General features: G+C 47.4%; 10 protein-coding genes across 10 annotated transcripts; 5 read left to right on the top strand and 5 right to left on the bottom strand.

Annotated features, from left to right (window-relative positions):
* Positions 1-376: 376 nt before the first annotated feature.
* On the bottom strand, positions 377-1,462 carry K444DRAFT_500748 (phosphoesterase; the record flags this gene model as incomplete). The annotated part of the gene is made up of 5 exons (XM_024873344.1): positions 377-573; positions 633-743; positions 792-922; positions 974-1,256; positions 1,303-1,462. Coding segments are annotated over 5 exons (882 nt in total), but the record flags the coding sequence as incomplete, so codon positions are not given.
* A 665-nt stretch (positions 1,463-2,127) lies between these two features.
* K444DRAFT_553480 (uncharacterized protein) lies at positions 2,128-3,325 on the top strand. Its single transcript, XM_024876618.1, has one exon. The coding sequence runs from the start codon at positions 2,234-2,236 to the stop codon at positions 2,933-2,935; it is 702 nt and encodes a 233-aa protein (XP_024742389.1). The 5' UTR covers positions 2,128-2,233; the 3' UTR covers positions 2,936-3,325.
* K444DRAFT_703256 (uncharacterized protein) lies at positions 3,018-4,306 on the bottom strand (the record flags this gene model as incomplete). The annotated part of the gene is made up of 3 exons (XM_024888063.1): positions 3,018-3,708; positions 3,826-3,857; positions 3,915-4,306. 3 exons carry the CDS (start codon positions 4,304-4,306, stop codon positions 3,185-3,187), a joined length of 948 nt encoding a protein of 315 aa, XP_024742388.1. The 3' UTR covers positions 3,018-3,184.
* A 716-nt stretch (positions 4,307-5,022) lies between these two features.
* K444DRAFT_703252 (amino acid transporter) lies at positions 5,023-7,015 on the top strand. The gene is made up of 3 exons (XM_024888062.1): positions 5,023-6,105; positions 6,173-6,573; positions 6,627-7,015. Exons 1-3 carry the CDS (start codon positions 5,029-5,031, stop codon positions 6,763-6,765), a joined length of 1,617 nt encoding a protein of 538 aa, XP_024742387.1. The 5' UTR covers positions 5,023-5,028; the 3' UTR covers positions 6,766-7,015.
* On the bottom strand, positions 6,769-8,305 carry K444DRAFT_608074 (Clavaminate synthase-like protein). The gene is made up of 4 exons (XM_024879301.1): positions 7,981-8,305; positions 7,424-7,913; positions 7,062-7,367; positions 6,769-7,011 (listed from the first exon to the last, which is right to left on the bottom strand). Exons 1-4 carry the CDS (start codon positions 8,228-8,230, stop codon positions 6,852-6,854), a joined length of 1,206 nt encoding a protein of 401 aa, XP_024742386.1. The 5' UTR covers positions 8,231-8,305; the 3' UTR covers positions 6,769-6,851.
* A 3,728-nt stretch (positions 8,306-12,033) lies between these two features.
* K444DRAFT_519260 (kinase-like protein) lies at positions 12,034-14,090 on the top strand (the record flags this gene model as incomplete). The annotated part of the gene is made up of 3 exons (XM_024873938.1): positions 12,034-12,281; positions 12,332-13,278; positions 13,327-14,090. The coding sequence occupies 3 exons, from the start codon at positions 12,034-12,036 to the stop codon at positions 14,088-14,090; spliced, it is 1,959 nt and encodes a 652-aa protein (XP_024742385.1).
* Positions 14,091-14,868: 778 nt separating this feature from the next.
* Positions 14,869-15,768, bottom strand: K444DRAFT_181526 (uncharacterized protein). The gene is made up of 3 exons (XM_024870816.1): positions 15,467-15,768; positions 15,252-15,398; positions 14,869-15,003 (listed from the first exon to the last, which is right to left on the bottom strand). The coding sequence occupies exons 1-3, from the start codon at positions 15,596-15,598 to the stop codon at positions 14,950-14,952; spliced, it is 333 nt and encodes a 110-aa protein (XP_024742384.1). The 5' UTR covers positions 15,599-15,768; the 3' UTR covers positions 14,869-14,949.
* A 1,873-nt stretch (positions 15,769-17,641) lies between these two features.
* Positions 17,642-18,243, top strand: K444DRAFT_659700 (uncharacterized protein). Its single transcript, XM_024886377.1, has 2 exons — positions 17,642-18,040; positions 18,103-18,243. The coding sequence occupies exons 1-2, from the start codon at positions 17,699-17,701 to the stop codon at positions 18,163-18,165; spliced, it is 405 nt and encodes a 134-aa protein (XP_024742383.1). The 5' UTR covers positions 17,642-17,698; the 3' UTR covers positions 18,166-18,243.
* A 55-nt stretch (positions 18,244-18,298) lies between these two features.
* On the top strand, positions 18,299-18,680 carry K444DRAFT_608069 (uncharacterized protein). The gene is made up of 2 exons (XM_024879300.1): positions 18,299-18,457; positions 18,511-18,680. Exons 1-2 carry the CDS (start codon positions 18,325-18,327, stop codon positions 18,621-18,623), a joined length of 246 nt encoding a protein of 81 aa, XP_024742382.1. The 5' UTR covers positions 18,299-18,324; the 3' UTR covers positions 18,624-18,680.
* Positions 18,681-22,747: 4,067 nt separating this feature from the next.
* K444DRAFT_608068 (pantothenate transporter-like protein) lies at positions 22,748-25,058 on the bottom strand. Its single transcript, XM_024879299.1, has 5 exons — positions 24,576-25,058; positions 24,374-24,524; positions 23,335-24,282; positions 23,138-23,213; positions 22,748-23,038 (listed from the first exon to the last, which is right to left on the bottom strand). The coding sequence occupies exons 1-5, from the start codon at positions 24,652-24,654 to the stop codon at positions 22,871-22,873; spliced, it is 1,422 nt and encodes a 473-aa protein (XP_024742381.1). The 5' UTR covers positions 24,655-25,058; the 3' UTR covers positions 22,748-22,870.
* Positions 25,059-25,081: the final 23 nt, after the last annotated feature.

Raw genomic sequence — 25,081 nt, 5'->3', positions numbered from 1 at the left:
AAGGACAGTACGATTGTTTGCTTACTCAATGGCAATATGATGACACTTCCAAATACTCAAGGGAGTATGGAGTATTCGAGACATACATCAATATCAAGATTCGTACAATGAGATAGGATAAAATAGTCGCCTGTTGAAAGACGATGGCGATTTGGAATTTGGAAATAATATCCAGAATCAGTTAACTTGATGTCGAGCCGCGCCTCTTATATACCTCAACCTCATCTCTGCGTTTGCAGAGCCACAACGCGCCTGTCAATTTCTTATCGCTTCTCGAAGAAAAGATCCCACGACTGCGTCCGAAACAAGGTTCCTTTTCATTAAACATTTTACTGCCCCACCTCTCCCCCTCTCCCCCTCCCTATCTCTGTCCAAATCACCAAAAAGCATTCGCCCCAACATCTCCCTCCCCCAAATTCTCCAACGCCCAATTCCTCTCCGCCGTAGCAAGGATACTATAGTGATTGAAGGCAGTATCATTCGTCGTCCCCTTCAACGCTTCTGGAATTGCATCTCCTAACAGCACGGTAAAGACCTTGTTATCATTAAAATAATTTTCAGATTCATCGAATGCTGTTCTCTTGTCAATTCCGGCCCTCGAAAGAAAAAAGAAAAAACATGGAGAGACGAACTAAGTTGGATGAGAGTATTTTTCATGAAGTTCTGGTTTGAAAGCAGGGGAGTAAGGAAATTTTTTGCGAAAGCGCCCGCGGTGGTGACGGAGGTGTCGTGGCCGTCGTTTGCTGAATACATTAATGGCGAGCAAAATGAGGAAGAAGGGGAAGACGAACTCATATTCGGGGTGATGAACATCCACTGCGGGAGAGTATTCGCCTTGAGATCGCTATAGAACAAGGTGAAATTCTTGCATTTCGCAAGTCTCTCTGTATTTGAAGTGACAGAGTCATAACTCATGAAAGGGCTTTACCCTCTCGTTAGCAGCTGCTAGAGATTTAAGGCACGCGATACTTACTTATGCTTCCGCACATACATATTCGCGCCATTCTGCTGATTGACCCAATCCCCCTCAAATCCAGAATACGGCATATCCTCCTGATACACACTCCAGCTGACCCCTGCAACCTCCAGTAGATCAGCGATTGTTTTCACGGAGCTGTCGATGCGGAAGGTCCAGTCTTCCCAGACCCAATGCGTATTTCCTCCTACGGCTGCGACGTAGTTGGGTTGGCTGGGGTGCGTGATTGCTTTGTAATTAGTTAATGTGATGCCTTGGCTTGCGATCCAATTGAGTGAAGCTTTTCTCGTCAGTTTGAGGGATGAGATGGGAGGGAGCAGACATACGATCCGCTGCTGCGATGTCGTAATCTTGATTTTCGAGCCATATGGATACAAACCGATCAAACGTTTTGCCTTTGATTGAGCTGGTTGGACTTAAAGTTAGGGCTGTCGCTCTTGCCGCTTCTACTGCTGATACAGCCGTGGAAGTGTACTGTGTCTGCGCATGGCCAACTGTGGCAAATGCGATAGTTGCCGCCAAAGTCGAGAAGAGTTTCATTTTATAGAAAAGGTTGACAATATGTACAAAGGTGATGAAGGTTGAAAGAGAGAGATTCAAGCTTTTGTGTGAGGAGATTATTTAGTATGTCACCAGATCGAAGCACTTGCCTCTAATCCGACGCGGGGTTGAGGTTATCCAAAATACCTCATTTCTGGTTTGGCCCAATTATTTTGTTCATGGGCCCCGTCGTTGCTGGAGGAAGTTTGACTCCACCAATGATATGCAGATGTCAAGGGGCCGGTGAGTGTTCCTGGGACCTACCGCGCCTAGCGATCGGCATACACACCGGGTTAAGCACGAATTGGGAAGGTTCGGCAAGCGGTGTGCCAAGGGCGAATGACTTCTTGCACTTGCACTCCGAGAAGGAACCGCTGCGACCTGATCAGAGAGGTACGTCTATGTCAGGCATGTGATGATGGACGAAAGACGAATCATAGCTGATGTTTGCCGAGGAGAAAAGGGGCTCGCATGTGGCCGCATGTGGCCGCACCCCTTCGAACATGGCCAATCATGAGCCGCACTTCGCCACACATCGCCGTCCCTCGACCAACAAATGTGGCTGAGTGCGGCTGAACCCAAACAAGGCTGAAGCCTGACCCGACCTTCACCATCGTCACCTTCACCTCTCGTCAACAACAGCACCCCTTCCCTTCACAACAGCATCTCCTCCCTCAACAGCATCTCCTTGCTTTCAATCTCCCCTCATCACTCACGATGACAAACGAACAAACGCCTCTCCTCGTCGACGTCGGACACCCCTCAACAAACCCGGCCGAAGAGACCAACCTCACGAGATTTCGCAATGCGATCGGGATCAACAAAGGCGTAAGCGGCCCGCAAGACCTCGAGGCCGCCCGAAAGAGTGCCCACGGTCTCTACGCGGAAGTCATCAAGAATGCAACGATGAAGAGCCGCCAATACCACATTGTAGAAGGGCTCTACTACCTCGCAATCGGGGCCAACGTCGTGATCGGCGCGACACTCGCAGGTCTCGGACCCTCATCGAAACTGCACCCTACGGCCATCACAGTCTTGGGTATTGTGAACACCAGCACTGCAGGTGTGCTTGCGTTGCTCAAAGGACAAGGACTTCCGGATCGCTTGAGGAAGGACGAATACCAACTGCGCAAAGTTCAGGATTTCATCGAGGAGACAGACATCAGGCTGGCGGTTATGCCGAAGGATGCATTTACGAGCGAGGAGTTGGACCATGTTATACAGCAGGTGATTGAGAATTACAATACGGCGAGGGATACGACGGAGATGAATCGGCCAGCTAGCTATGCGCATCAGCCGGGGCAGACGATCGGGGGCAGGGTGGATGGCGCGGCTGATGAGGGTGGTTCGAACTGGAACAAGTCGACGTTGAACCCTGATGCGAACGGGAAGGGGAAGGCGAGGTTCATTATTGAGTAGAAGTGTTGAGGGAGTGTGAGCGTTCTATACCCGCGTTGCTGTTGGTTTCCTTGCTTTGGAATGTCAGATTTTATTCTCAGACCGGCCGGAATGCGTCTTGTGGAACGGGTCCCGGTGCGCCACACTATCATTTTAACATAACGATCAGAAGCTCAATTAATGAATGGTACCAAGTTCGATTTCACACATAGCGTCCCAGCCTCACAAACAAACCCGTCCATCCCAGGTTCCCCTTGCACATCCAACATCCTACTCCCTATCATTCTCATTAAAAACCAAAGCCCTAACCTCAATACTCTCCCTCGTCACCTCATTCTCCCTCTCCTCGTCAATAAACGCACTATGCGGCACCCGTCGCGCCTTGCCATCCGTCTTACTATCAAAACACTTAATTAGCAGCACCTCCCCCGGCGTCTGCTGATTCAAATAATGCCACGTATGCCCCTCACTGGGTCTCACACTATATGTCTCCCCCTCGCGATCGGGATATATCAACTTAACCGGCACCAAATCCTCATCTTTCACCGAATTTGCTTCTGCGACTCCGAGGGGATCTTTCAGGATTGTTTTGATGGGCCGCCATACGTTGATGATTTGGTAGCGGCCTTTTAGGAGTTCGAGGGCTTCGGATGGGATGTGGTGGACTACGCGCTGAGGGGCGGCGGCGTAGGATTGGTCGATATGCACGCGTTGGACTGGACCTCGGAGTGTGACTTTCTTGGCCTCATCTTGCGTGCTGGCGCGGGAATCAGCGGATTCGCGCCGGATGGTATCTGGGTAACGGGAAAGTCAGCAATTGCTCAATTAGGGTTGTTTTGGGAGAGGGTATTGTCTTAGGAGAATCTCATGAAACAGTCGAAAATGGGAAAGGACTTCTCCCCAACACCTACGGTCGAAGATGAAGATTTTGGAGGCGCCGGTTCTGGTTCTCGTAAGCTTTCTGTTCTTGCAGTTTTTGAGAGTGGAGATGAGTGCTCACGCTTTCTTCAAAATATCTTCAATCTCGGGATAATAGACGCTTTTGATATGTCCATCATCCGCAAAATCTTTTTCGTCACTTTCATGCTTCACGACTTGGAAACCAGTTGTATCGAGTGTGTACTTGTCTTCTGATCCACGGATGTCGTGAACTGTGGTTTGCAATGGGACGGTGGGCCTGTAGTAGGTTTCTGGTTGGCCGACGTAGGATGGGTGAGGAGGACTTCCGTCTTCATTGTCTTTGAAGTAGTTGAAAATTGTGGTGACATCACGGGGTTTGTATGAGATTTTCTTCGGGTTGGAGTTCACCGCTGTAGTAGGTTGACCGTAGTGGTCGTTGGTAGTTCCGAAATGCTCGGAGCCAAGAGGGTGTTGAACTGCTGCCGAAGCCATTTTGTTCTCGCTTGAAGAAGTATGGGCTTTTATCTGATGACTTCGTTATTTCTCTCTGAATTCTGAATGTCTCACTTTCGAGGCAGAGCTCGAAGTTCTATATCAACCCATATCTACACCTCGGAACAGTGAAATGTAATCACTGATTTCAAAGCAACAGTCATTTTAAGCCTCGTGGTCGATCCCCGCACTCTCGTGGTTGGAGTTGTGGGGCAAGCACGCAATTGGTGAGAACACATTCGTGATGCTCTACCAATGAAGACGCCACCATTTTCCCTCTTCTGTTGCAACGAGAGTGATTGCATCATCGCACGCTTGGTAATATGTTTCTGATTTGCTGGGATTTTGTGGCGCGGTGATGGCGAACTATTATGGAGATTTCGGGATGAGGTGTAAGTTTCGTCCTGATTACAGATGTGATGCACAACTTCAACCACACTTCGAGATACGCATCATATGCACAAAGTATTGCGGACTCTATGCGGATTTAATAAGCAGCTTTCTTTGATAAGCAGAGACATGTGGAGTTTCGGACTGCGCTCTCACTTCATGATATTTCGCCCTTTCTGGTCACTTGCTCATCCATCTCACGTCGCGTGGTACTATCTCCACACGTAAGTACAGACTCCAAGCAAAAACCCTAGTATCGAGATATAATTGTTGATATCGAGCAAATTCCAGTGGCTTCAAACGATAGAAATAAACCGGGAGATAGTTCCGAAATGACCCCCATATACGATCCTGATGCTTCAGCAGAACAGCCACTTCTTTCATCCTCCTCGACCCCATTCGATTCAGAGTCAGGAACGCAAACCACCAAGCCCAGTCGATATGTTGAAGATGCTGTGCTGCCGGAAACCGCAGTCCTAGGACGCAACCTCTCCAAGTCCAGCGCCTACATCCTCGTCATCTCGCGCGTCATCGGGTCAGGAATCTTCGCAACGCCCGGCTCGATCGTGAAAACCACCGGATCCGTTGGTCTTGCCCTCCTCCTCTGGGTGGTGGGAGCATTGCTCGCAGGATGTAGCATGATGATAACTCTCGAATATGGGTGCATGCTTCCAAGATCGGGGGGTGATAAGGTTTATCTCGAATTTACGTATCAACATCCGCGATTTTTTGCAAGCACATTGGTGGCGGTACAGGCTGTGTTGTTGGGGTTCACGGCGAGTAATTGTATTGTGTTCGGAGAGTATATTCTCTATGCTTTTGAGTATGAAGTCACGGAGTTCTCACAGAAGAGTCTAGCTCTCGGGTTACTGACGGTGATCACGGTTGTGCATGGCTGCTTCCTGCAGGCTGGTATTCGGATTCAGAACTTCTTGGGGTGGATTAAGGTGGGACTGATCTTGTTTATGGCGTTGACGGGGATATACGTCGTGCTGTTCCGAGTAAATACTGGAGGAGATGTCAAGAATCTTTCATCGCAACTTTCCTGGGATGGATTGTGGAAAGAATCGAACTGGGGATGGGGAACCTTGTCCACGGCAATCTTCAAAGTCTCATATTCTTATGCCGGTCTTGGCAACATCAACAACGTCCTCAACGAAGTCAAGGATCCAGTTCGGACATTAAAAACGGTTACGCTCGCTTCTCTGGCCACCGCATGCCTCCTTTACCTCCTCGTCAACTTCGCCTACTTCGTCGTCGTCCCACTCGATCAAGTGAAGGAAGGCGGTGAACTCATCGCCGCCCTGTTCTTCGACTATGTGTTTGGAAAGGATTTCGGCAGAATCGTCTTACCACTTGCGATCGCGGTTTCCGCAGCAGGGAATGTAATGGTTGTGACTTTCACCTTGGTACTTGAAAATTATTGCTCCTGCACCCCTTTTCTTGTAAGGTACATTCTGACCAGAGTTCGCACAGGCTCGAGTCAACCAAGAAATCGCCCGCCAAGGCTTCCTCCCCTACTCCCGGCTCCTCTCCTCCTCAAAGCCCTTCGGTGCACCACTTGGCGGCTTGATCGTACACTACATCCCTTCTTTCCTCGTCATCGCCATCCCGCCACGAGGAGACGTGTACAACTTCATATTAGACGTGGAAGGATATCCCGGACAGTTTATGGCCTTTGCAACCGCCTTGGGTCTTCTTTGGCTGAGGAGGAAGAGAAGTGATTTGAAGAGACCATTCAAGGCTTGGTTACCTGCTGTGTGGTTGAGAATTGTGATTTGCTTGGCGCTGATTGCGGCGCCATTTTTCCCGCCTAAAGATGGGAGGGCTGATGTGGGGTTCTTTTATGCTACTTATGCCATTGTTGGGATTGGGATGTGAGTTCTGCGCGCTTTATGGTTATGAGAAAGTTGGTGCTGACATGAAATAGACTATTGTTTGGAGTGTTGTACTGGTACTTGGTTTTTGTTGCCATTCCGAAATGGTACGGATATAGAGTTGAGGAAGAAGTCGAGGTGTTGAGTGATGGGACGAGTATTACAAGACTTGTCAATGTGAAGAATGAGTGAATGGGATAGAATAGATTTAGATAAGTCTTGGGACAGGGTACCCAGAGTATTCATAATAGAAATATCAACACTTCCAAATCATACAATCATGCTTTCCCGGCACCACCTCGAATCCTCGGCTCAAGCGGAAACACTTGTTCTTCCTCCGTCACATTTTTATAAAGCTCATCCCAGCGAGTTTTCAGCGCAGCTGGCGTCTCCCACGCAAGCTCCGGATCCCTCAACCAAAGTCTCAGCAAGTGTCTCCTGAGAAAACGTCAGCTGTCTCCTCTCCCATTTGAACTACGACAACTTACTCTCCCCCAGGAGCATCAACAAATCCATCTCTGGCGTGAAATATACTCAAATTATTTATATACTGCACATCTCCCCTCTGAAAATCGAGCGAAACACTGAATTTTTCAGCAAGGTAGTGCAATGCATCAAGAGCTTCAGCTTGCGCTTCCGTAATCGGCGGGATATTTGAACTTCTCGGCAGATGCAGGAACCCCGTGAAGCCGCGACGAGCGTACTGAATCACTACCCTCTCCGGATTCTTCTCTGTCGCAGGCGTGTAGTGAAGGAGAGGCCTGACTGTGTATGGTTGTTCCTTGTTCCCATACCTTACATCTTTTTAATAACAAGAATTCTCCGAGTCTTGAGAAAATTTGTGACTCACCCATCAAAAGCCCAATCTTCAGCCAAAGTCTTAATCAAATCCGGCCTCGTCCTCGCCAACTCATTATAAACCCTCCAACTACTCGCCAGCTTACTCTCGCCTCCCCTCTCCGCGGTCTGCAAACAAAACAAACTCACAATATCTCCTGCATCCGTATGAAATACCTGCTTATCGGTCGTATAAGCGGGAGCACCGATATTTCCGGCTTCTTTCGTCTTGGACAGATCTTTAATGTGATTCAACATTGAGGATTGTTTGCGTCCGTCAATGATTTTATTGTCCTGCCGGCCCCGGTTGGAAGCAATGTGAGAAGAGGTGCCGGCGTAAATTATGATGCTTTCTTCAGTGGTATAGTTATCGACCGGGAGACCTCGTAGAACAAAGAAACCTCGGCCAGAGGAGAGAGCGTGTGCTTGCTGACGGAGGATGGGGGAGAGAGTGGGCAGGGGGAAGGTCGTTTGGGACACATAACCAATTAGCTTGTTTAGTGCTGTAATTGAAATCAGTATATGCTATCCCTGAGAGAGTATGTGGTGCTGGGGCCTAAGGGAACCTGCACTTGAAATGCTGTAAGGCGTTCTGGATCTCTTCGAGATGCGACTCGTTTAATGAGAATGTCCATTCTCTTTCGTCCAAGAAATCTTTCTTTTCCCACACCAATGGCCCTGTTAATTGCTCTGGAAACCCAGCCGGGAGATCAGAGTTGGGTGCTCGGACGGCTTTCAGCCGCTCAGTGCGTATCTGATATTTCTCGAAGTCGGGATGGTAGGAGATGTCTGGTTGCGTTTGAGTGAGAGTGGCTCCCATGACGCTCTTGATAAACTTTCAAACAACAATGGTCATATAATCATGAGTTGTTTATGAGTGAAGACGTGTAACACGGTGTGAGGGAATTTTCTGTCATCGATGATATCGTCGATGGCGTGAGATTGCGTGCCCGATCTGCAGGGTAATCCCGCAACCCCACTTTCCTCATTGCGCAAGCCATGAAGTTTCAACTGAGAGTAATAGCATTGGCATAGAACACGATATAGATTACGGCAATATCAGTGAGACTATGATATTCAAGCAGGAATTAAGTGCTATAGGAAGCAATCAGGCCCTCTGGTAGGGTTTCGGGCATGGAGGTTTGGTAGTAAACACTTCCAGCCCCTTTTCTCAATCAACCTGAGTTAAGTTCTGTATTTTCGCTTATTTCACGAGGAATTACAATTTTTAGCTACTACTTCCAAAATTCTCGAGAATGCCCCTGCCATATCGAGGGGGGAAAGGCTGACTAAATGTACTCGGAAGTATAAATAACACAATCAAGGAGTATAGAATTTATGTTTCGTTCACGATAGTGCTGGAAGCGAATTCCTCGCGGAGAAGGGACTTCAGAACATTAGGCCATTTCGCGCGTCTGCAAGCCACTTCCGTGTATCTATCGAGGAATCCAGAGGTGTTGCGAAGCACAAGTCAGTGGTTTTTTAAAGTCGAGCTGCGCTGAGCCCAGACTAGGACAAAGAGGCGCTCGTTTATGGTTTCCCAGCACTAGGGTTGGAAAAAAATACCCAATATTATATGCATAATTTTTATACTAATATTATGGTGTTTATGTAATATTAGTGCAAGAAATTAAGGGAAAAAAGCTTGAAGAGAGGAATAAAACTCCAGATATTTAAGTATCTATTATATTAATATTAACCCATATATTAGTCTCATCCTCCTCTCCATTAATATTATCTATTACTACTATATCGTCCTCCTGATTCAATAGTATCTCCGCCATTAACTCCGTAAGTAATGCCGCTTCCTTGTCTATATCCTTATGCTTTATTGCTGAACGAATTAATCGTATATTAATATAAATAAAGCAGAGCATATTTATTATCTCGATTAATAGTTGATTTCGCATCTTCGATTATAGGAAGTTCATAGTAGAAAAGGCTCGTTTAGAGGCTACTGAATTTGCAGTGGTATGGTATAAATCGAGGGCTAGCTTGGAAAGCTCTGGAGAAAGGGTAACCTGTAAAAAATTAGTAAAAGATGTAGATATATTTAAAATATCTTACTGAGATTTCCCAAAAAGCGATCGGATTTTCTGCAAAGTATACCCAATAATTATTTAATGGCCCAAAGCTCCCTTGCTTCTTGCGATATTAATACCATTAATGGAACCCTTTTGGACCTGTCTTCTCTATTATCCAATCGTCCGCTTACTTCTGAATTTCGGGCGTCAGGAAGGCATTGTGGTTCGCCGGAAGGAGTATATAGGCCGCTAGATGGATGGGAAGAACTTGTTGATTGATTCGATCGTTCCATCTACCTCTGCCTTTGCGAGAGCAGTAATTATTGATTTCCTCCGCCCATATGCCAGTACCCTGTCTTCTGAACCTCTGGAGATGCTTATTCAATTATAGCCACCGTATATAGACCTTCCCAAGCGTGGAGTTATTCGATTCGGACATCTTTTGCCATGTATAAATAGGCTCAAGGAGAACCTCCAAAGCTCGACTCTGCTGCCATGCTTTGTTTGTCTTATGGAGCAGAGGCTTAATCGAAATAGGCTTTGATTTATCGTTATTAGGGCGTTCGGCGTATGATTTGAGGGCTTCGGAGGACTTGTTAATAGATGCGATTTAATGTACTTGAGTGCCCTAGCGAGTTGGTACCGTAGTAATTAAAGTAACGATTCCACCATATATAACCATAGCTTCTCGTAAATAGGCTAGTTATTTGTCGGAGGAGGAGAAGAAGGAGACGATCTTATTAGAGAAGTCTTTAAAGAACTTACTAATTACAGTAATAATTTGCGAACCATCGTCGGCTTTACCGGGGAAGAGAAGATCTTTAAAGATAAGTTAAATACTATGGGAATCGTATGGTATAGAGAGAACGTATTTACAAACAGGGCGTACGCTTAAGACCTTCCATACTTTCCGCTATATATTATAAGTATTAGATGAGAAAGACGTCTATTAATGGAGCGAGTTTCTAGTAATCTCATTGGCACCCTTGATCACATTATCCACTATCCAGTCCGCTCCTGCTTTGACTGCTCCAATAGCTACTGAACTCTAATAATATGATATGCCACTAACCAAGAAGGATGTATTTTCGACGCGTTGTTTTCCAATATTCGACGAGCCATCGGTAATAATTTGAATGTGGGATGCCGTATCGGCCATACCGTAAACGACTGCTTTGAGTTTTTCGTAGCAACGAGTAAGGAGGTTCCCAGCAAGAGCTTTACGTCCAGGAGCTTTGAAATTAAGCTTTGTAAAGAAGGCTTTCCATTCAGGAGTTTCGAAGGTGGAGAAGCTACAAGTTGAAGTATAGATTGCGAGTGCAAAAAGCTCCTCTGCAGTGGAGTCTGTCGTGGCAAACCAATCGTTCAAAGTAGGCTGCTTCTTGGTCGCAGATACCGAATCTGTACCATTATCCTTTAGCCATTATTTATATCCCTTGCAATCGAGTAAATGAGGTGCTTGATGGAGTATTGGATTCCAGGACTTGGGTTTACTGGTGCAGTGCTTGCACTGGCCCTTAGGCGTTCGAAACCCGCAACCAGCTGTAGGATAAATTATCGTGAATTGCTTAGACGTATAGCGATCAGCGTGCGAGGCATTCCGATTAGTTAAAGGTGGCATGGTTGCATTGTTGTGGATGGCTTCCTGATTAATTAATAATATTAAGAAAGAGAAGTTTGAACCATCGTACGAAATTCTGTCTGCACGTGACACGTTTCAGCTAATTTTATTAGTTGGGAGCAGGTTCTAGCCTAATTAGTAAAAATATCTAAAAATACCCAATATAATAAATAATATTGGTCTAGAACCCATATTTTATACATATATAATATTGGTCTTCCTAAAACCATACTTATGCCATCCCTACCCAGCACCGACGTAAGCGAGGAGAAAAGGGGCGAAAGTAGACAACATCAGAAGCGGTATCAGCTTCTTTCATGTCACAAACGATGGAAAGCTTCTAGGATGCAACGGTGGTCTCAATGGAAAGCTATCTATATAGTTGAGTGGTGATTAATCTACAAGAATGCCCGTCCATTTGTAAAGTAGCTAAGGCTCTCTCGTGGGAACGTTCGCCTATATCGACAAGTATTTCTCCACAAAGCATTGTGCACTGTTTAAAGCCCCGCTAGGTGCTGTTTAACGATCAATTGCCTGTGCTTGACACTATTTCCTGTTAACTGAAGCGACGAGTTCATGTTGCGGATAGATTGTATCCGATATTACATGCCTCTCCTCTTGACTACCCTTCTTGAGCACTTGATAACTCCTAAATAATTAATCGTATTGGTGTGCTTTGCCTATTGGTGGCCCTTACCTAGTGAGTGTCACTAAACGAGACTAGGTGGGAAGCGCTGAACGATTAGTGGGGATGCATGGGGTCAGCCACCACGCACGACTCCGCCTCAATTACGAAGAATCAGCGGTAAAATGGGGCTGTGCAGATGAAACCTTCTTTCAGCTTCTTAACCTCTTGAATCCAGAACAACAGGCTTGCTCCTTGACTAAACTTCTTTTCCGACGACGAAGACAATAATTAGTTGAAGTTGATATAAATTTAAATTCCATCGTTGGACCGTGCTGCGGATCGTCTCGGCAATGGCGGAGATTGGAGTTGACGACGGCTGGCACCTCGTTGCGACCCACCACCCCGCAACTGCCATCCGCGAAGAGAAGCAGATTGAAGAATGGGAACGATCGAAGGGCCACTGGTCCGGTGTTGGAAAGCATCCGGTACAATGGGCAGATCACAAAACGATTCGAGCGCAGGATAGAGTGTTGGGGAGTGGTTCCTATGGAGTTGTGGAGCGGGTAACTTATAAGACAGTTACGATGGCTCGGAAACTGTGAGCAACTGTCTCCCCTAGTCCCCATTTTATTGCTGATTATACTGCAGTGTCAAGCCAAAACGCGGGATACCGATGGAGAAGCTCCGGGAGGAAGCCCATGCCATGGAACGGCTCGCACACAATCACATACTGAAATTGGTTGGGACATACACGGTCAAGCGCAACGACTTATACATTCTCTTGTACCCGGTAGCCGTATGCGATTTAAGCAAGTTCATTGAGGACATCGATGAATTTCGATCAGGTACATGTGCGGATCAAGAAGATGCTTTCCTAAGGCTGGCGGGGTTGGGGCTGAAGGAAATTGGTTCAATTGAGGACCTTGCTCTTCTTCGAAACCTCTCTCAGCAACCGAATGCTGTTCCCAGATCTGCTACAGCCCTAGGTTTCCTACAACAAACACTTGGTTGCATAACGGAAGCGGTCGCGTACGTCCACCAGCAGGGTATACGGCATAGGGATTTGAAGCCGAAAAATATACTGCTGAGCCCTGGACGAGTATACTTGGCAGACTTCGGCATTGCTCGAGATGTAAAGGAAACTGAAGACAGCATAACTTGTACCAGACAAGGGACGTTATCATGGCTGGCCCCCGAAGTCCATGACGAAGAAGATCACCATATGTCCCCAGCAGACGTTTGGTCGCTAGGGTTCATCTTCCTCGACGTCGCTGCAGTACTTTATAGCCAGTCGTTGGATGAATTTGAGAGAATAATGAGGGAACGTGACTGGGACCGAAAATATGAGATGTTACGCAGATACTTGCTCGACCTTCAGAAGAACGCCACGGCCGCGGCCCTCGAGAATCAAGAAGACCCCTCTTTCAATGCAAAACATCTCATCGGACTCATTGACAGTATGCTCAAATACAAGCCAGGCGAGCGACCGACTGCAGGCCAAGTGAACGAACGGCTTTCAGAGCTTGGGGGGCTAGATCAGATTTATCATCTCTCCTGTTGCCATAAAAAGAACGATTATCTTTCCAAGGTTATACGTAAGTTGGAAGTCTCCTGAATTATCTAAATGCTGACAGATCATCCAGACAATAAATTCATATCTGTTTGCGAAGGCAATGTCAACTCGGCGGCCACGATTGCACAATTAAAAGCCGAAACCAGTGAGAAGCAAAAAAGGATAGACGAGCTTGAATTGAGCAACTCTACCTGGCAAATGCGGATAGACAAGGAACGAAAACATGCCGGCGATCAATACAGAGCCTTGCAAGAAAAGTACAGCCGAGAGGTCGAAATACGGAAAGGACTCGAAGAGACACTAAGAGCTATGGAAGTGAGATCGAAAAATCGACCGCGTTCTCAAAACAGAGGCAGAGGAAGGAACTATGGACTTTTGCATCCCACTAGCAATGCCAACCCGATGCCTAACCCCAACGGCAGATCACAGCAAAATCTAGGTCTCGACACTGCTGTTGGTAACTTCCAAAGACGCCCGAGTCGAGTACCTCTTCCTGTTAGACCTTCTACACCGATACGGCCGACTATTAACAGAGACCCTGGTAGCAGTTCCAGCACTCTGATCAGCTCTGTACATTCGACCTTCTCACAGAGAAGTGAGAAAACGAACGATTCGGCGAGCTCAGTCGCGTCCTCGACGATACGAAGTACCTCGCCTGGTAGCCCGACAGCAACAAAGCGAGTTGCGTCGCCAGTGATGGACATGAAGCCTCCGCCGTCCCCAACATTGATAAATGGAAAAGTGAATGCGAAAGCGGACGCAAAAGGGATGTATCACGTGACGAAACCCTCCTGGGCGAGTATGGTTGCACGTTCGATATCGAACGTAACTTAAGGTTCACGAGACGATCAAAGTCAAGGTATTCATGTCTAAATGTGGCGGTAGCGCTTTGGACGTTGAGATGGTGATGCTCAAACTCCCGGTTCAGTGGCATCGCGAGGGAGTGGTGGGCAATTGCAGCCTGGTGCCATAGTTGGTCAACAGTAAGCGGTAAGTCGCACACTTGAAGGGACAAGTGCCTAAGAATTGATAAGAAGTTAGCACACAAGGCTGTCTAGGTAAAGAGACATCAGCCATGGCAAGGTTATAGACTAAAATATCTCGGTGGAACCATCGAAGGCGGCCAAGTGACCTCACAAACCAGAAAGAGTCTGGGTAGGTCTAAGATATTTGATACATAGTATAATTGAGAAGGCGACATCAGTGAACTCCCTTTCCCCAAACCCTGTTTCTCCTCGGCTGTGCATCTCGTGCGAATTTGCATCGGCGCTGTTTCTTGCGCCTCCACGGAGAAATCGGTGCAGAATTTCAAGGCAAAATTCGTGCATCAGAACGTAGGGTCACGTCAAAGGCATGAAAGATGAATTTTCTCCACAGGTATAATATTGCTTATCAAACTTCACAATCCAGTCAAGCTCCTTTAAAGTGCACCTTGACCAGCTAAGCAAGTTCAACGACCACAGACTTATCACATCCAAATCCGATAAATTAGAAACAAATCCTAAAGAGCGTGTTTCCTCCACAGAATTCATTCATCATGGCACCAATCATAACCAAAGTCCGAACCCAGATATTGCGTTATCCTCATACATTGAATTTTCGTTTGGGCTACAGGATTACGGGAGCACTCAAGACTGCAGCAAGTGGCTGTCAAACGAAGAGGATGAACAGCGATGCCAGAAGCAGTAGCCGCTTAGATGAAGATGACGGGCTGCAGGAGAGAGCTGGTGGAGGTGCAGGACTGGGCCTAGATGTCGAGGAAGTGTTAGCTGCTTCCGTTTTACTTGAAATCGTTGATATTGTTGCTGCTGCTTCAGTGGTAGTTGTGCGGAAGGGGGGGAAATTGGAGATGGTTGTGGCTATGTATGTGGAATAGGATATGGCTGCACTGCAGACCTGGGGCGGTGTTGGCGGACGAAGAATTCTTCATGGGTATGAGGGGAACGTAATACAAAACAAGTGGAGAAGTATTGGTGTGGGTGAAGAGTTACTTACGGCGTTGGATCCACCAGTAGCAGCGTTGTTGCAGCAGATGGAAACGGAGTTGCATTGCGTGGTGGACTTAACACAGGTGGTGCCTGACTTGCTGCCATCCGTGCTCGACGGGGCGCAGCAGTAAGGGTCTCCCGAGGAGCAGTAGTTCTAAAAGGGTATTGACAATTAGATGGAGCCTTGATGATGCTGAAATACAGTTGCAAACATATGCTTACGACTTGATGATTGATCACAGGAGGAGATGGGGGAGGTGGGGGTGGCTTTGGGGGTGGGTGGCTGTTGCCAGGCATGGCTGAGACGCCAGCGATGGCCAGAGCAATGAAGGTGAAGACGCTGGTGAGTTGCATTTTGAAAGATTGTTTGAAGTTTTGGAAAGTGGTTGGTTCTGTTTGATTGTGTTGCTGGTTGCTGTGCTTGATGCTTGCTGATGGTGATCAAAGCAGGGGAAGCTGCCCTTTTATAGACAAAATTCCTAGCCTCTCGGATTTCAAAACTGAAATCGCCTGATACTTTCCCTCCAACACCTCCTCATGCTCAGACCCCGCTGTCCGTGTTGTGGTCTGCAGATTCAGCTCATGTCTCGTCACCACGATCGAGGACGTGGACAGGATGGCGTTTGGAAGGTGCCGTCGATATGTTGGTCTCATGAGCTGTCGTCTTCTTCCCCGCTCTCAGCCCTGAGATGTCATGATGCGAACGGTCCAATATTGGATAGAGCGTGCATGGTGGAGGGTGTTCTCATCTGCCTACAGAGTGATGTGGAAAGCCACGGATATTTCCTCCAATCTTGTCTTCCAACCCTTTGCATCGTGGTCCATGGTTTCGAATTCAGCTTCTTCGTGTCATGAGATTGCTGCCGCTACCAGCAAGCCATCGCGAAGGATGGCTTAGAAGAATCAAATGAATCTCAGTCCATCGGAGACTTCCCGCGTCTGTTGAAGTCGTATCCCGCATTGTTGGTCTCACAACCCACATATTCATTCGTGCCTGACGAAAGCCTTCTGAATTCTATTGGCAAAGAGAGGCGAAGCGAACCTGAAATTGCGGTATTTTATTACTCCTCACAATGCTATGATTCAACCAGGCTGGTTGAACCAGCGAGTCTAGAGCCACAGACTTATTAGATAATCTTCATCCAAAGGAGCGAGCAGTCCAGCTTCGCTTCGCATGGATGGCCGCGACGCCAGCCCTGCCGTGCATGCTTTCACATGCGCGGCTGAAATGGTATGATCGGATTTCTTTAGGTGATAGGGTGAAGATGATGTAGGGAGCTGCGGAGGAGGCCGTTGCTTTTGCAGTCTGGTAACGCTCGAGATACCAAGCCGGCTAGAGGCAGTTCCCTCCGGATAAAATCCCGAGAATGCTTGTTGGCGCCATTATAGTTGGAAGCAGATAATCACAGGAGTAAAAGTTCCGAACTCAGGAATAGGTTTTGCTTAGCGCGTCTTGGTGGCATTAACAGCTCTGCGAGCCTCATTCTAAGACTCTCGCTCTACTAGTTTGCCCTGTTCCCAGTGACTAAGTTGGGGAGGAACAAAAAAGGCTCTGACCTTAGATCTGACTTGCAACAAGCCGCTGATGTCAATTAAAGAGGTTATTTATTCATTCTTGATGTGTCATATTGACTCTCCTACAGGCTGCTTGACTAGTTCAGTCATTGACTTCAAAGCCACTGAAAGTCTTAACGAAGCAGAGGGTGCCGAAGGTGGTTGTTTTCCCGAAAAATGCCGTCCATCCGAAGTATCCTAGCAAGTGGTCGTCATTTCACGTGTTGCCGCAAGGGCCGCCCAGCCCTTCGGGACGTGTTCATAGACAATCCGGGCCAATCGCAGATTAGCGGGAAGCTTGGGAACGAGACAGGGTTTCCCTGCGGGGACCGCGGGGTAGCTGTACCTGTCGATTCTTCTTGAATCTTGAAACCGTCCCGCTAATGCGGATCTATTGAATGCAATCCCAAACTAGACGAGTCACTGCATCGAGTATGATTTCTTTTACGTCAGGCCAATCAAGTGGAGGGTGTGTATTGGCTTCTTCCCGCTCAACTGAACTCGGAATCCAATTTCAGTTGAGTGGAAGCGAGGCTGAGTAGTAGCGACAGGTTTGATCGTTTATGTTGCTTGAGAGCCACAAATCCATCAGCCCACATCAGAACATCACGAAAAGAAATCCAGACCTCGTGCTTGTGAAGAACTTCGCTGGATCTGATTTTACTGTGGAACAGTTGACCGAGCTAAGAAGTTGGATGAAAGCCACCGTCACCTTTTGATGCCGGTCTCGTATCTAACTTTAGATCATATGTTCCCCTCCGTCAATAGCTGGCGTTTGGTATTACTTCAACTGCTGCCACCCATAACTCTTGCAAGAATCAAGAATCAATTTTACCCAAACTCCTTCATCTGCTTTTCAATTTCAAAAACAGCCAACGCTTGCAAGTCTCTCAAGTCACCATGCGTCTCCAAAGCAGAACTCTCCTTGCTCTCTTCACTCTGTGCCTGACCACTGGTCTGGCCATACCTTTGGCAGAGCCGGATACAAACAGCTCGCCAATCGCCGACGGTCCTAAGCTTGAAAGCCGTGAGCCTCACCCAAATCCGGAGCCTCGAGGCCCTCCTTCTCCACCTCCACCACCTCCCAATCCAAACTGTCCTAAGCAGAAGCCCATTGCCCAGAATCTTTGCAATTCTGGTTCTCCATACTGCTGCAGCGGCAGTGGGGCTTCGCAAGTTTGCGGACCTGCCAGCTCCACATCTTGTAGCTCTACAACAATCTGCTGTATCAATACCAATGGGGTAAGTTGGCCCTCATGACTAGAATGATCTCATAACTGACATGAATTCTTTTTTGTTTTTAGATGCAGATCTGTGCTGGAGAGATTGACTTCACTGGGCCGGTGACAATCAATATCAACCTGTGATGAGATTGTGAGACACAAGGTAGAAATGGACGGGTTTGGAAAGAAGGAATTGAACGGCAGAACCTCATAACATCAGAGAAAAATATCATATTTTTGACTTTTTTCGCATTAAAGTCTCAATCTCTTTCTCAAACTGGTGATGAAAGCTAGAGCAACATAATGCAGAAGTTGCGTCAAGGAATACCAAATTTACTACTTTTGTTGCCAATACTTTCTCCGCTCATCAATTCATTGATTCTGTCAAATTTGCCTAATTCATCGACCATTCTGAGCACAGCAGCCCAACTTCATGCTAGATGGAAAGCATTAGCCAAACAAAAACGAACAATATATTCTTGTGCTTACCATCGAACAGAACCAATCCAACGGAACAGAATGAGCAAAACGGGAAGCAACAATGCGCCAAGAAGAGCCGATTCGGGAAATCGGATAACTTTTCGGGTGCCGGAAAGAGCTGAACTTGCTCACTGCACAGGAAAGTTCCGTCGAGCGGCAAAGAAAGCCCTGTGCATTGCTTATGTGGTACAACATGGCTGAGGCTGACTCGCCAAACAACTCAAGATGCATAAATAGCAACAGGAAAGGCCACTCGGTCCACCACATTTGTTCTCGGTAGAAGCCACGCTGCAACACTGCAACGTGACAGTACAGGAAAAATTTGGCATTGGCACCTGAAGTCGTTGGTCTCGGTTTTTCCCGTCCACACACCTCGAATGGCTCCAGCATTCATCGTGAATAGATGCCTGAGACACGCAGCGCGGCAGCAATCCGAACCGCCCTTTCACAAAAGCAGTTGCTTCAAAGAGGACCTCGAGTGATCAGCCGATCCATCCCGTGCAGCACATTCGGCTTGGATGGTAAGCGCTTGAGAATCGCCCTGCAAGGCAGCCTAACGGGGGACCCGTCGCTGGCGCAGGCCTTGTGCATGAGCGATTGGTCGATTGCTTCGCTGAGCATATTGTATCGTCATGCGCAAAAGTCTGCACCTCATCGAACTTCTCTACGAGCGATGGAACGGTAGATTCCTTGGCTTAGAGCCAAAAAAAAATAAGTGAGGATATACCTTGAGAAAACTATGAAGGAGGAAGTCTTCACTTGAAGTTGAAATAAGATTTAAGACTCACGCATTACCCCGCAATCCTTATCTTTCAGCGGCAGCAGCGCTATCTGTACCCCTGTGGGATTTCATTCTCCAGCGTCTTGGTTGGCCGCTTCAGTTATTGCACAAGATACCTTGCCGTGTTCGCAATCTCTTGGCGCTGTACCTCGTTCTTGGCTGGGAGAGAACGGACAACTTCCTTTGATTCACAAGGCTGAAAAGTATTTGGGAGTCGAGCTATAGTTTCCTAGAATCCTGCATTGTCTTCATTTGTAAAGGGCGAGAAGTGTTTGCAAAGTCTGCCGAGTGTGAGTCTTCGCCAGAAAATCTTGGTACGGAAAGCCGTAAGGATCAGAAGACCAAGCAAACTTCGAGCTTCGCACTAGGCACGTGCATGCTTTACCCCATCAAAAATCGCCCACGCCCACGCCCACGCCCACGCCCCCCCCCCCCCCTCCATATGCCTCTATTGCTACTTAAAATATTTACTCTCTTTAATTCTTCTCTATCTCTATATATAAGTATAGTGGTAGGAGAGGGGCGATATGGGCGGGGGCCACCGCGAGGGGTACCCACTGAAAATTTGTAACGCACCCTAGCAAAAAGTTAGGTACTAATTTTTTAGCACCCGTAGCCTATAATTTAGCGACTATCGCCCTAAAATTTAGCAATGAGAAGCCTATAATTATAGGGTTTCCTTTTCCTCGCGACTCACGTGTCTCGAAGCACTTTTCACTTTTAACTTACTCGCCCACCCTCTCCCCTCCCCCCAACATCCCTCCTCTCCTACCCCTATACTTATATACATAAAAAGAGAGATTAAAGAGAGAGAGAGAGAGTACATATTTTAAGTAGTAGTAGAGGCTTAGGAAAAGAGGAGGGGGGAGGAACATAGTATGTTTTTTTGGTGGGTAAAGCGTGCGTGGTGCGGAGTTTGAAGTCCGCTTGGTCTTCTGATCCTTACGGCTTTCCGTACAAATTCGTAATCTTGGCAGTTTCAAAGAAAACCGCAATTTCTAATTTTCACCGAAAGCTCTCAACATTCAGTCTTCACACCCGAAATACAGCTATTACCCTAGTAAAATTATACCTTGAGGGTAACTCTGTATCAGTGAAATAGATACTGCTTTAATACTCTGCCAGGCTAGCACAGATCAATTAATCACGTTCTATAGCAAATTCTAGAGAGCATTCTAGGTTTGAAAAGTCAAACGGCCTAAAACGCATAAAAAACAGTAGGCCGAGAATACATCTTTTCTAGGGTAATAGTTGTACGCACAATAGTACAATGACTTTACACAAAATTGGGCCCTTCAATCCAACCAAATAGTCCAGGAGCTATTCTACTGGCGACTGGCACCTTCGCTCGGTGGCCTTTCCAAATAGGTATTGCTGCATGAATCCCCGAATAAAAATTGAATTGTTGCAAGCTGTCACAACTGTCACCCACAACAACCCCCAAACCCTCACACGGGTTGGTCTTATCTGCAGCGCAATACCTCAAAGTCTCTTCGCGGGCCTAATAACAGATGAAGAAGGATATCACAAACAATTTGACTCAAGCAGTGGACTTCTGGGCGGCTGTGGAAGCCGAGATCCGACAATTGGTAGGTCTTTTCCTCCAAGAAAAACCAGTGTGGCATATGGTGCTAATATCTGTTTATGCCGTACCCTATAATGTCTCGATTCCCTCAAGTCTCGCTTTGTCTCAAGAATTTCTTACGGGGCCACTCGACGGCCAGACTATAGACAAAAATTTGCGCCATCTTGATCTGCGATAATGGCCCTGTAGCTGGAAAAGTCGCTATTAAGGCAGGCCAGGGTTTTACGATACTGTCAAGACAGGGAATAATAACAAAAGTATTGGATCATGCTTGTAAAGCCTGAGCAGAAATGTCAGATTTTTGGACGATGTAAATTTTGGTTATGCTCTTGGGGGACAAATATACCAAGCGAAGCTGGTACATCTACCCCATCTACATCGGCTTGGAGTGAATGGGCATGGGATACGCGCTGTAATCAATGGGGGAGATATAGTTTGTCTCAGGGCGAGTATGAGTATGACTGGCGAGACCCAGAACCTTCGTCTTCTCGTAGGTAGCACATTATGTCGTCGTAGGATAGCGTGCATCATGGTCAAGTTCTTGACTTCTAAGGCGGTTTCGGCCGGAAGGTCTATCATCAAGATACTATGATACCCATTGGCAAATGAGAAAAATAGTTCAGCGAAGGATGGGAATATGTTGTGTGCAGCCTTGCTCAAATCGCTACAATGCCTTGGTGTTCCTACTCACAAGGAATTCAGTACATAAGCCACCCATCCTCCCCAACAACAACTCAGTCGAGAAACCGTTGGAAGAGGCGGCGGCTTCGGCTGAGGCCATGGGTTGTGTGTTGACGGATGCTGATTGGTGGGGTTGGAGGATGAGTGTGGAGGTAGTGAGCGCGAGGAGAGTGGAGAGGGAGAAGGCTCGTGAGAACTTCATTGCTGATATGCGTTGAGGGACCCAATCCTGTTCAAAGAAAGGAGATATATTTAAGAATATATAGTAGTAACTTAGAGTCCAATGATGACGGTACAGCCTCCAGAAAGGAAAGTTTGATGCTAGAGAGACCCGCACTCGAGAGCGCGTCATATTCTTATATATGGAAGCGCTGGGCACAGCCTCAACTACCATTTAGCTGCATGCCTTGCCCTCCCAAGAATTAACTCAATGCAAACCATCCAGATCTTCGGATTCCAAAAGACAACACACCTTGGCTCTCCATCCTACACCCTTCATGCGATTAGCGCCTCCATCCTACCGTCGATCCCCTCTGCCTTGTCCATCGGCACATCCTCCCACACAAAGATACGATTGGCATCGTATTCGGTTTCCTGCACCAAATCCCCGACCGATTGGAACGATGTTTCGACCTTGACAACCCAGACGATCGTTTGGAGTCCCCTGAAACGTTGCTTAGCCCAGAAGCCAGATCTGTGGCATGGAGACCCTGGTTTCGTACCGGTTACATCCCGAAGGCAATGACTGCATTGCAGAGTGTCAAAGTTTACCAAGAGGGTAGGGTCTGATCTTCGGAGGATTGTTCTTTTTTAGAGTGTGGCCGAGGTCTGGGACTGAACGATTGGGAGGATGGAACTCCAAAGGACAGTGAAAGAAGAGAACAGATCAAGATTGCGAAAAATACCTCTGTACTTTGAGAACTGGATGACGTCTGGCAGTTCGCTTTTTGTCTCTTTTACGAGAAGCTTTCGAACTATGCGACTTGTTGCGAACAGAGACGCGAAAGATTGCGAGATGATGGAAATCCAATCACAGACAGGAACGATGTGAAAATGCCTCGGAAATTTTTAAGAAGGGACGATATTTTGATAAAGGAAACGCTGATTTGAGGATACTTGAAATAGTCTGTTGGTGATCCCATTTGGGCTTGATACCTAACTAGATTGGAAGGGTGGGAATTGTCACGTGAGGAGTATCATTGTTGTTGAATGCCGAGTCGTTGTATTCGAGATTCCGGATTAATTGTCCTACTGATTACCATATGGCACCCTTTGCCGGCTGTCTTTCCGTTCCAAACTCCGACTTGAGGGCGTGCCAACACTCATACATTGATATCCCCGGTCGCATCAGCCTTGAAGTTCTCCTCTTTGCCATCCCCAACCTGCGCTTTAGTGACTCTTTTCTTCTCGGCATTGGTGGCCATATACAACAATCCACTTGTCCAAATCACCAATGCAATACTTGTTCCAATCATAGCCCACATACCTTTCTGTACAGAAAGTCAGCAATGTCATCACGTGATACCCAGATATTCCCCCTTCGTGTGCAGCTTCTTGACGGTCGACAGGAGGAATGAAGTGGCACATACCGTAAATCTAGGTGCAAGGTTGGCTGAATAAAACAAGATACTCCACCACGCATTAACAGCATTACTCCCACAATTCCTATGTAACGGGGGAGAGTCAGCAATTGCTCAATTGAGATTGTTTCGGGAGGACATTAACTTAAGAAAATCTCATGAAACAGCCGTAATAGGAAAGGGTTTCCCCCCCCCCCAACACCTACATGCTCGCAATAACCACCGCCCTGAGACTGTCTTCTTCCCACCTCATGGCATCGTTCGCCCATGCAAAGAACGTGGCCTGGCATGCATAGACTGTGCCAGCCCAGTAATAAGCTCCAAAGATACTGCCAGTGCTAGCGTGCGGATTAAGTATCATAGCTGCTGTCACGACGCCCGTGATACCGATCCAATATCCGACCAGATATCTCTTCCCACCCAGAAAGTCAGTCAACGTGGCCCAGAAGAGAGTCGATACGATTCCCACAGCTAGGACACCGGTCGGATAGTTGTTCAGCTGAGCAACAGAGTACCGCTTTGTAGACTTCATGTACAGTGCCAGCAGAGAATTGGAGGAGAATGATTCCGTCTCGCCGGCGATGATCCAGAGCATGACGAAACCGTACCAATACCAGCTACTGAAGACCCTTTTCACGAAATCTAGGTTCCATGGTCGGCGTTCGGGCACTTCTGGGACGCGGGAGATGGCGAGGGCTCGTTCGGAGGAGGAGAGATAAAAGGCTGAGGTTGTGGATGGTGTGTCGGGGAAGAGCACCAGGCCGTAAATTGCAATCGGGATGGTGATGAGTCCGTCAATGATGAAGAGCCATCTCCATCCACTCATACCTCTTGCTCCGTTCAGAGAGCTGTTGATAGCGGTCTGTAGAAATCCTCCGAACATTGTCCCTGCCAGACCGGACGAGGTGAAGATGCCACTGCGTTTGCCCAGCTCACGAGCGGTATACCAAGAACCGAGGATATAATGAGTTCCGACGAAAGTGGACGATTCGGCGATGCCTTGGAAGAAGCGGATTGCCATTATGTCTCGCGGGTTGTGGACGGCGGCAGTGAGCATGGTGAGCGCGCCCCAGATGATCATCATGCTTGGGAAGAAAATGCGGGGTTTGAGGTGGTAGAGGGCGAGGTTTGATGGCACTTGGCCGACCACATAGCTTTTGAATGTCAACATGGTGCTCTGTGTTGTGAATGAAAACATGTATCAAATCCGAGAGGTGCGAATCAAAAAGAGACGTCGACACATACCCAACAGTAAACACAGTATTAATCTGATTATACTGATTCCCCTTGAACCCCAACTCCTCTTTCATCCCACTCACATACGCATTTGCCAAGTTCGAACGATCCAGGTAATTCGTGAAATACATCAAACAGCAGAATGTCAAGATGAAGAAATCTGCCTTCAGTTAGCTCTCCATCATCACAAAATGAGAATGTCAAGATGTACCAATCTTTCGCACCAATTTGCCTTCCCCAGGGTGTTCGTAGGGGTGGGAGACGTACTCCCGGATACGTTTGAAGGTCATGGTGGCGGCTGAAGATGCCAGAGCAGAGGTTGAGGGGATGGGAGGGCGATGGCTTCAACCCTCAGCTCACAGGAGGACTGCTCTTCTATCAATCCCACTCCTCTTTTCTCTTATCACAACAATCTCAATACGCCGAGTACAAGCCGATATCTGATGAAAAAGAGGTCCACTTCGTCCGATAAGCAGAATCCGCATCTGCATCACGGCCAACGTCCTCTTGTCGTGAACAGGAAGACCTTGGCAACCCATACGAAACCTGTTCTCTCCCGGACTCGCACCCCATTTTCGACTTCGTTGACCCCCGCTCAAAGGCCGAAGAGTGGAGATCCGTTGCGCGTGGCGGGATGACGATCCTTTTTCTCTTTCACGTGAACATCACCTCTTCCTCTGCACGTGACCTAAACACTCCCCTCGAAAAATGGAAATG

This window comes from Hyaloscypha bicolor (assembly GCF_002865645.1).
Source record: "Hyaloscypha bicolor E unplaced genomic scaffold K444scaffold_16, whole genome shotgun sequence".
Lineage (NCBI taxonomy): Eukaryota > Fungi > Ascomycota > Leotiomycetes > Helotiales > Hyaloscyphaceae > Hyaloscypha > Hyaloscypha bicolor.
Note: the sequence above shows the minus strand (reverse complement) of the source record. Positions and strands in the feature narration are given on the sequence as shown.

What these genes read in the sequence shown, in the direction of transcription:
- K444DRAFT_703252 (XM_024888062.1), top strand. Translation starts at nt 5,029, where the DNA reads ATGACCCCCATATACGATCCTGATGCTTCAGCAGAACAGCCACTTCTT. An exon ending in TGGTTGTGACTTTCACCTTG is followed by an intron (nt 6,106 to 6,172) that starts GTACTTGAAAAT and finishes GAGTTCGCACAG; the next exon opens with GCTCGAGTCAACCAAGAAAT. An exon ending in GCCATTGTTGGGATTGGGAT is followed by an intron (nt 6,574 to 6,626) that starts GTGAGTTCTGCG and finishes GACATGAAATAG; the next exon opens with ACTATTGTTTGGAGTGTTGT.
- K444DRAFT_608068 (XM_024879299.1), bottom strand. Translation starts at nt 24,654, where the DNA reads ATGACCTTCAAACGTATCCGGGAGTACGTCTCCCACCCCTACGAACAC. An exon ending in CAAATTGGTGCGAAAGATTG is followed by an intron (nt 24,525 to 24,575) that starts GTACATCTTGAC and finishes AACTGAAGGCAG; the next exon opens with ATTTCTTCATCTTGACATTC. An exon ending in GCGGTGGTTATTGCGAGCAT is followed by an intron (nt 23,214 to 23,334) that starts GTAGGTGTTGGG and finishes CCCGTTACATAG; the next exon opens with GAATTGTGGGAGTAATGCTG.
- K444DRAFT_608074 (XM_024879301.1), bottom strand. Translation starts at nt 8,230, where the DNA reads ATGGGAGCCACTCTCACTCAAACGCAACCAGACATCTCCTACCATCCC. An exon ending in CGCCTTACAGCATTTCAAGT is followed by an intron (nt 7,914 to 7,980) that starts GCAGGTTCCCTT and finishes TTTCAATTACAG; the next exon opens with CACTAAACAAGCTAATTGGT. An exon ending in GTTGATGCTCCTGGGGGAGA is followed by an intron (nt 7,012 to 7,061) that starts GTAAGTTGTCGT and finishes ACGTTTTCTCAG; the next exon opens with GAGACACTTGCTGAGACTTT.
- K444DRAFT_608069 (XM_024879300.1), top strand. Translation starts at nt 18,325, where the DNA reads ATGCAGAAGTTGCGTCAAGGAATACCAAATTTACTACTTTTGTTGCCA. An exon ending in CACAGCAGCCCAACTTCATG is followed by an intron (nt 18,458 to 18,510) that starts CTAGATGGAAAG and finishes TCTTGTGCTTAC; the next exon opens with CATCGAACAGAACCAATCCA.
- K444DRAFT_659700 (XM_024886377.1), top strand. Translation starts at nt 17,699, where the DNA reads ATGCGTCTCCAAAGCAGAACTCTCCTTGCTCTCTTCACTCTGTGCCTG. An exon ending in GCTGTATCAATACCAATGGG is followed by an intron (nt 18,041 to 18,102) that starts GTAAGTTGGCCC and finishes TTTTGTTTTTAG; the next exon opens with ATGCAGATCTGTGCTGGAGA.
- K444DRAFT_553480 (XM_024876618.1), top strand. Translation starts at nt 2,234, where the DNA reads ATGACAAACGAACAAACGCCTCTCCTCGTCGACGTCGGACACCCCTCA.
- K444DRAFT_181526 (XM_024870816.1), bottom strand. Translation starts at nt 15,598, where the DNA reads ATGCAACTCACCAGCGTCTTCACCTTCATTGCTCTGGCCATCGCTGGC. An exon ending in CTGTGATCAATCATCAAGTC is followed by an intron (nt 15,399 to 15,466) that starts GTAAGCATATGT and finishes ATACCCTTTTAG; the next exon opens with AACTACTGCTCCTCGGGAGA. An exon ending in CTACTGGTGGATCCAACGCC is followed by an intron (nt 15,004 to 15,251) that starts GTAAGTAACTCT and finishes CTCGACATCTAG; the next exon opens with GCCCAGTCCTGCACCTCCAC.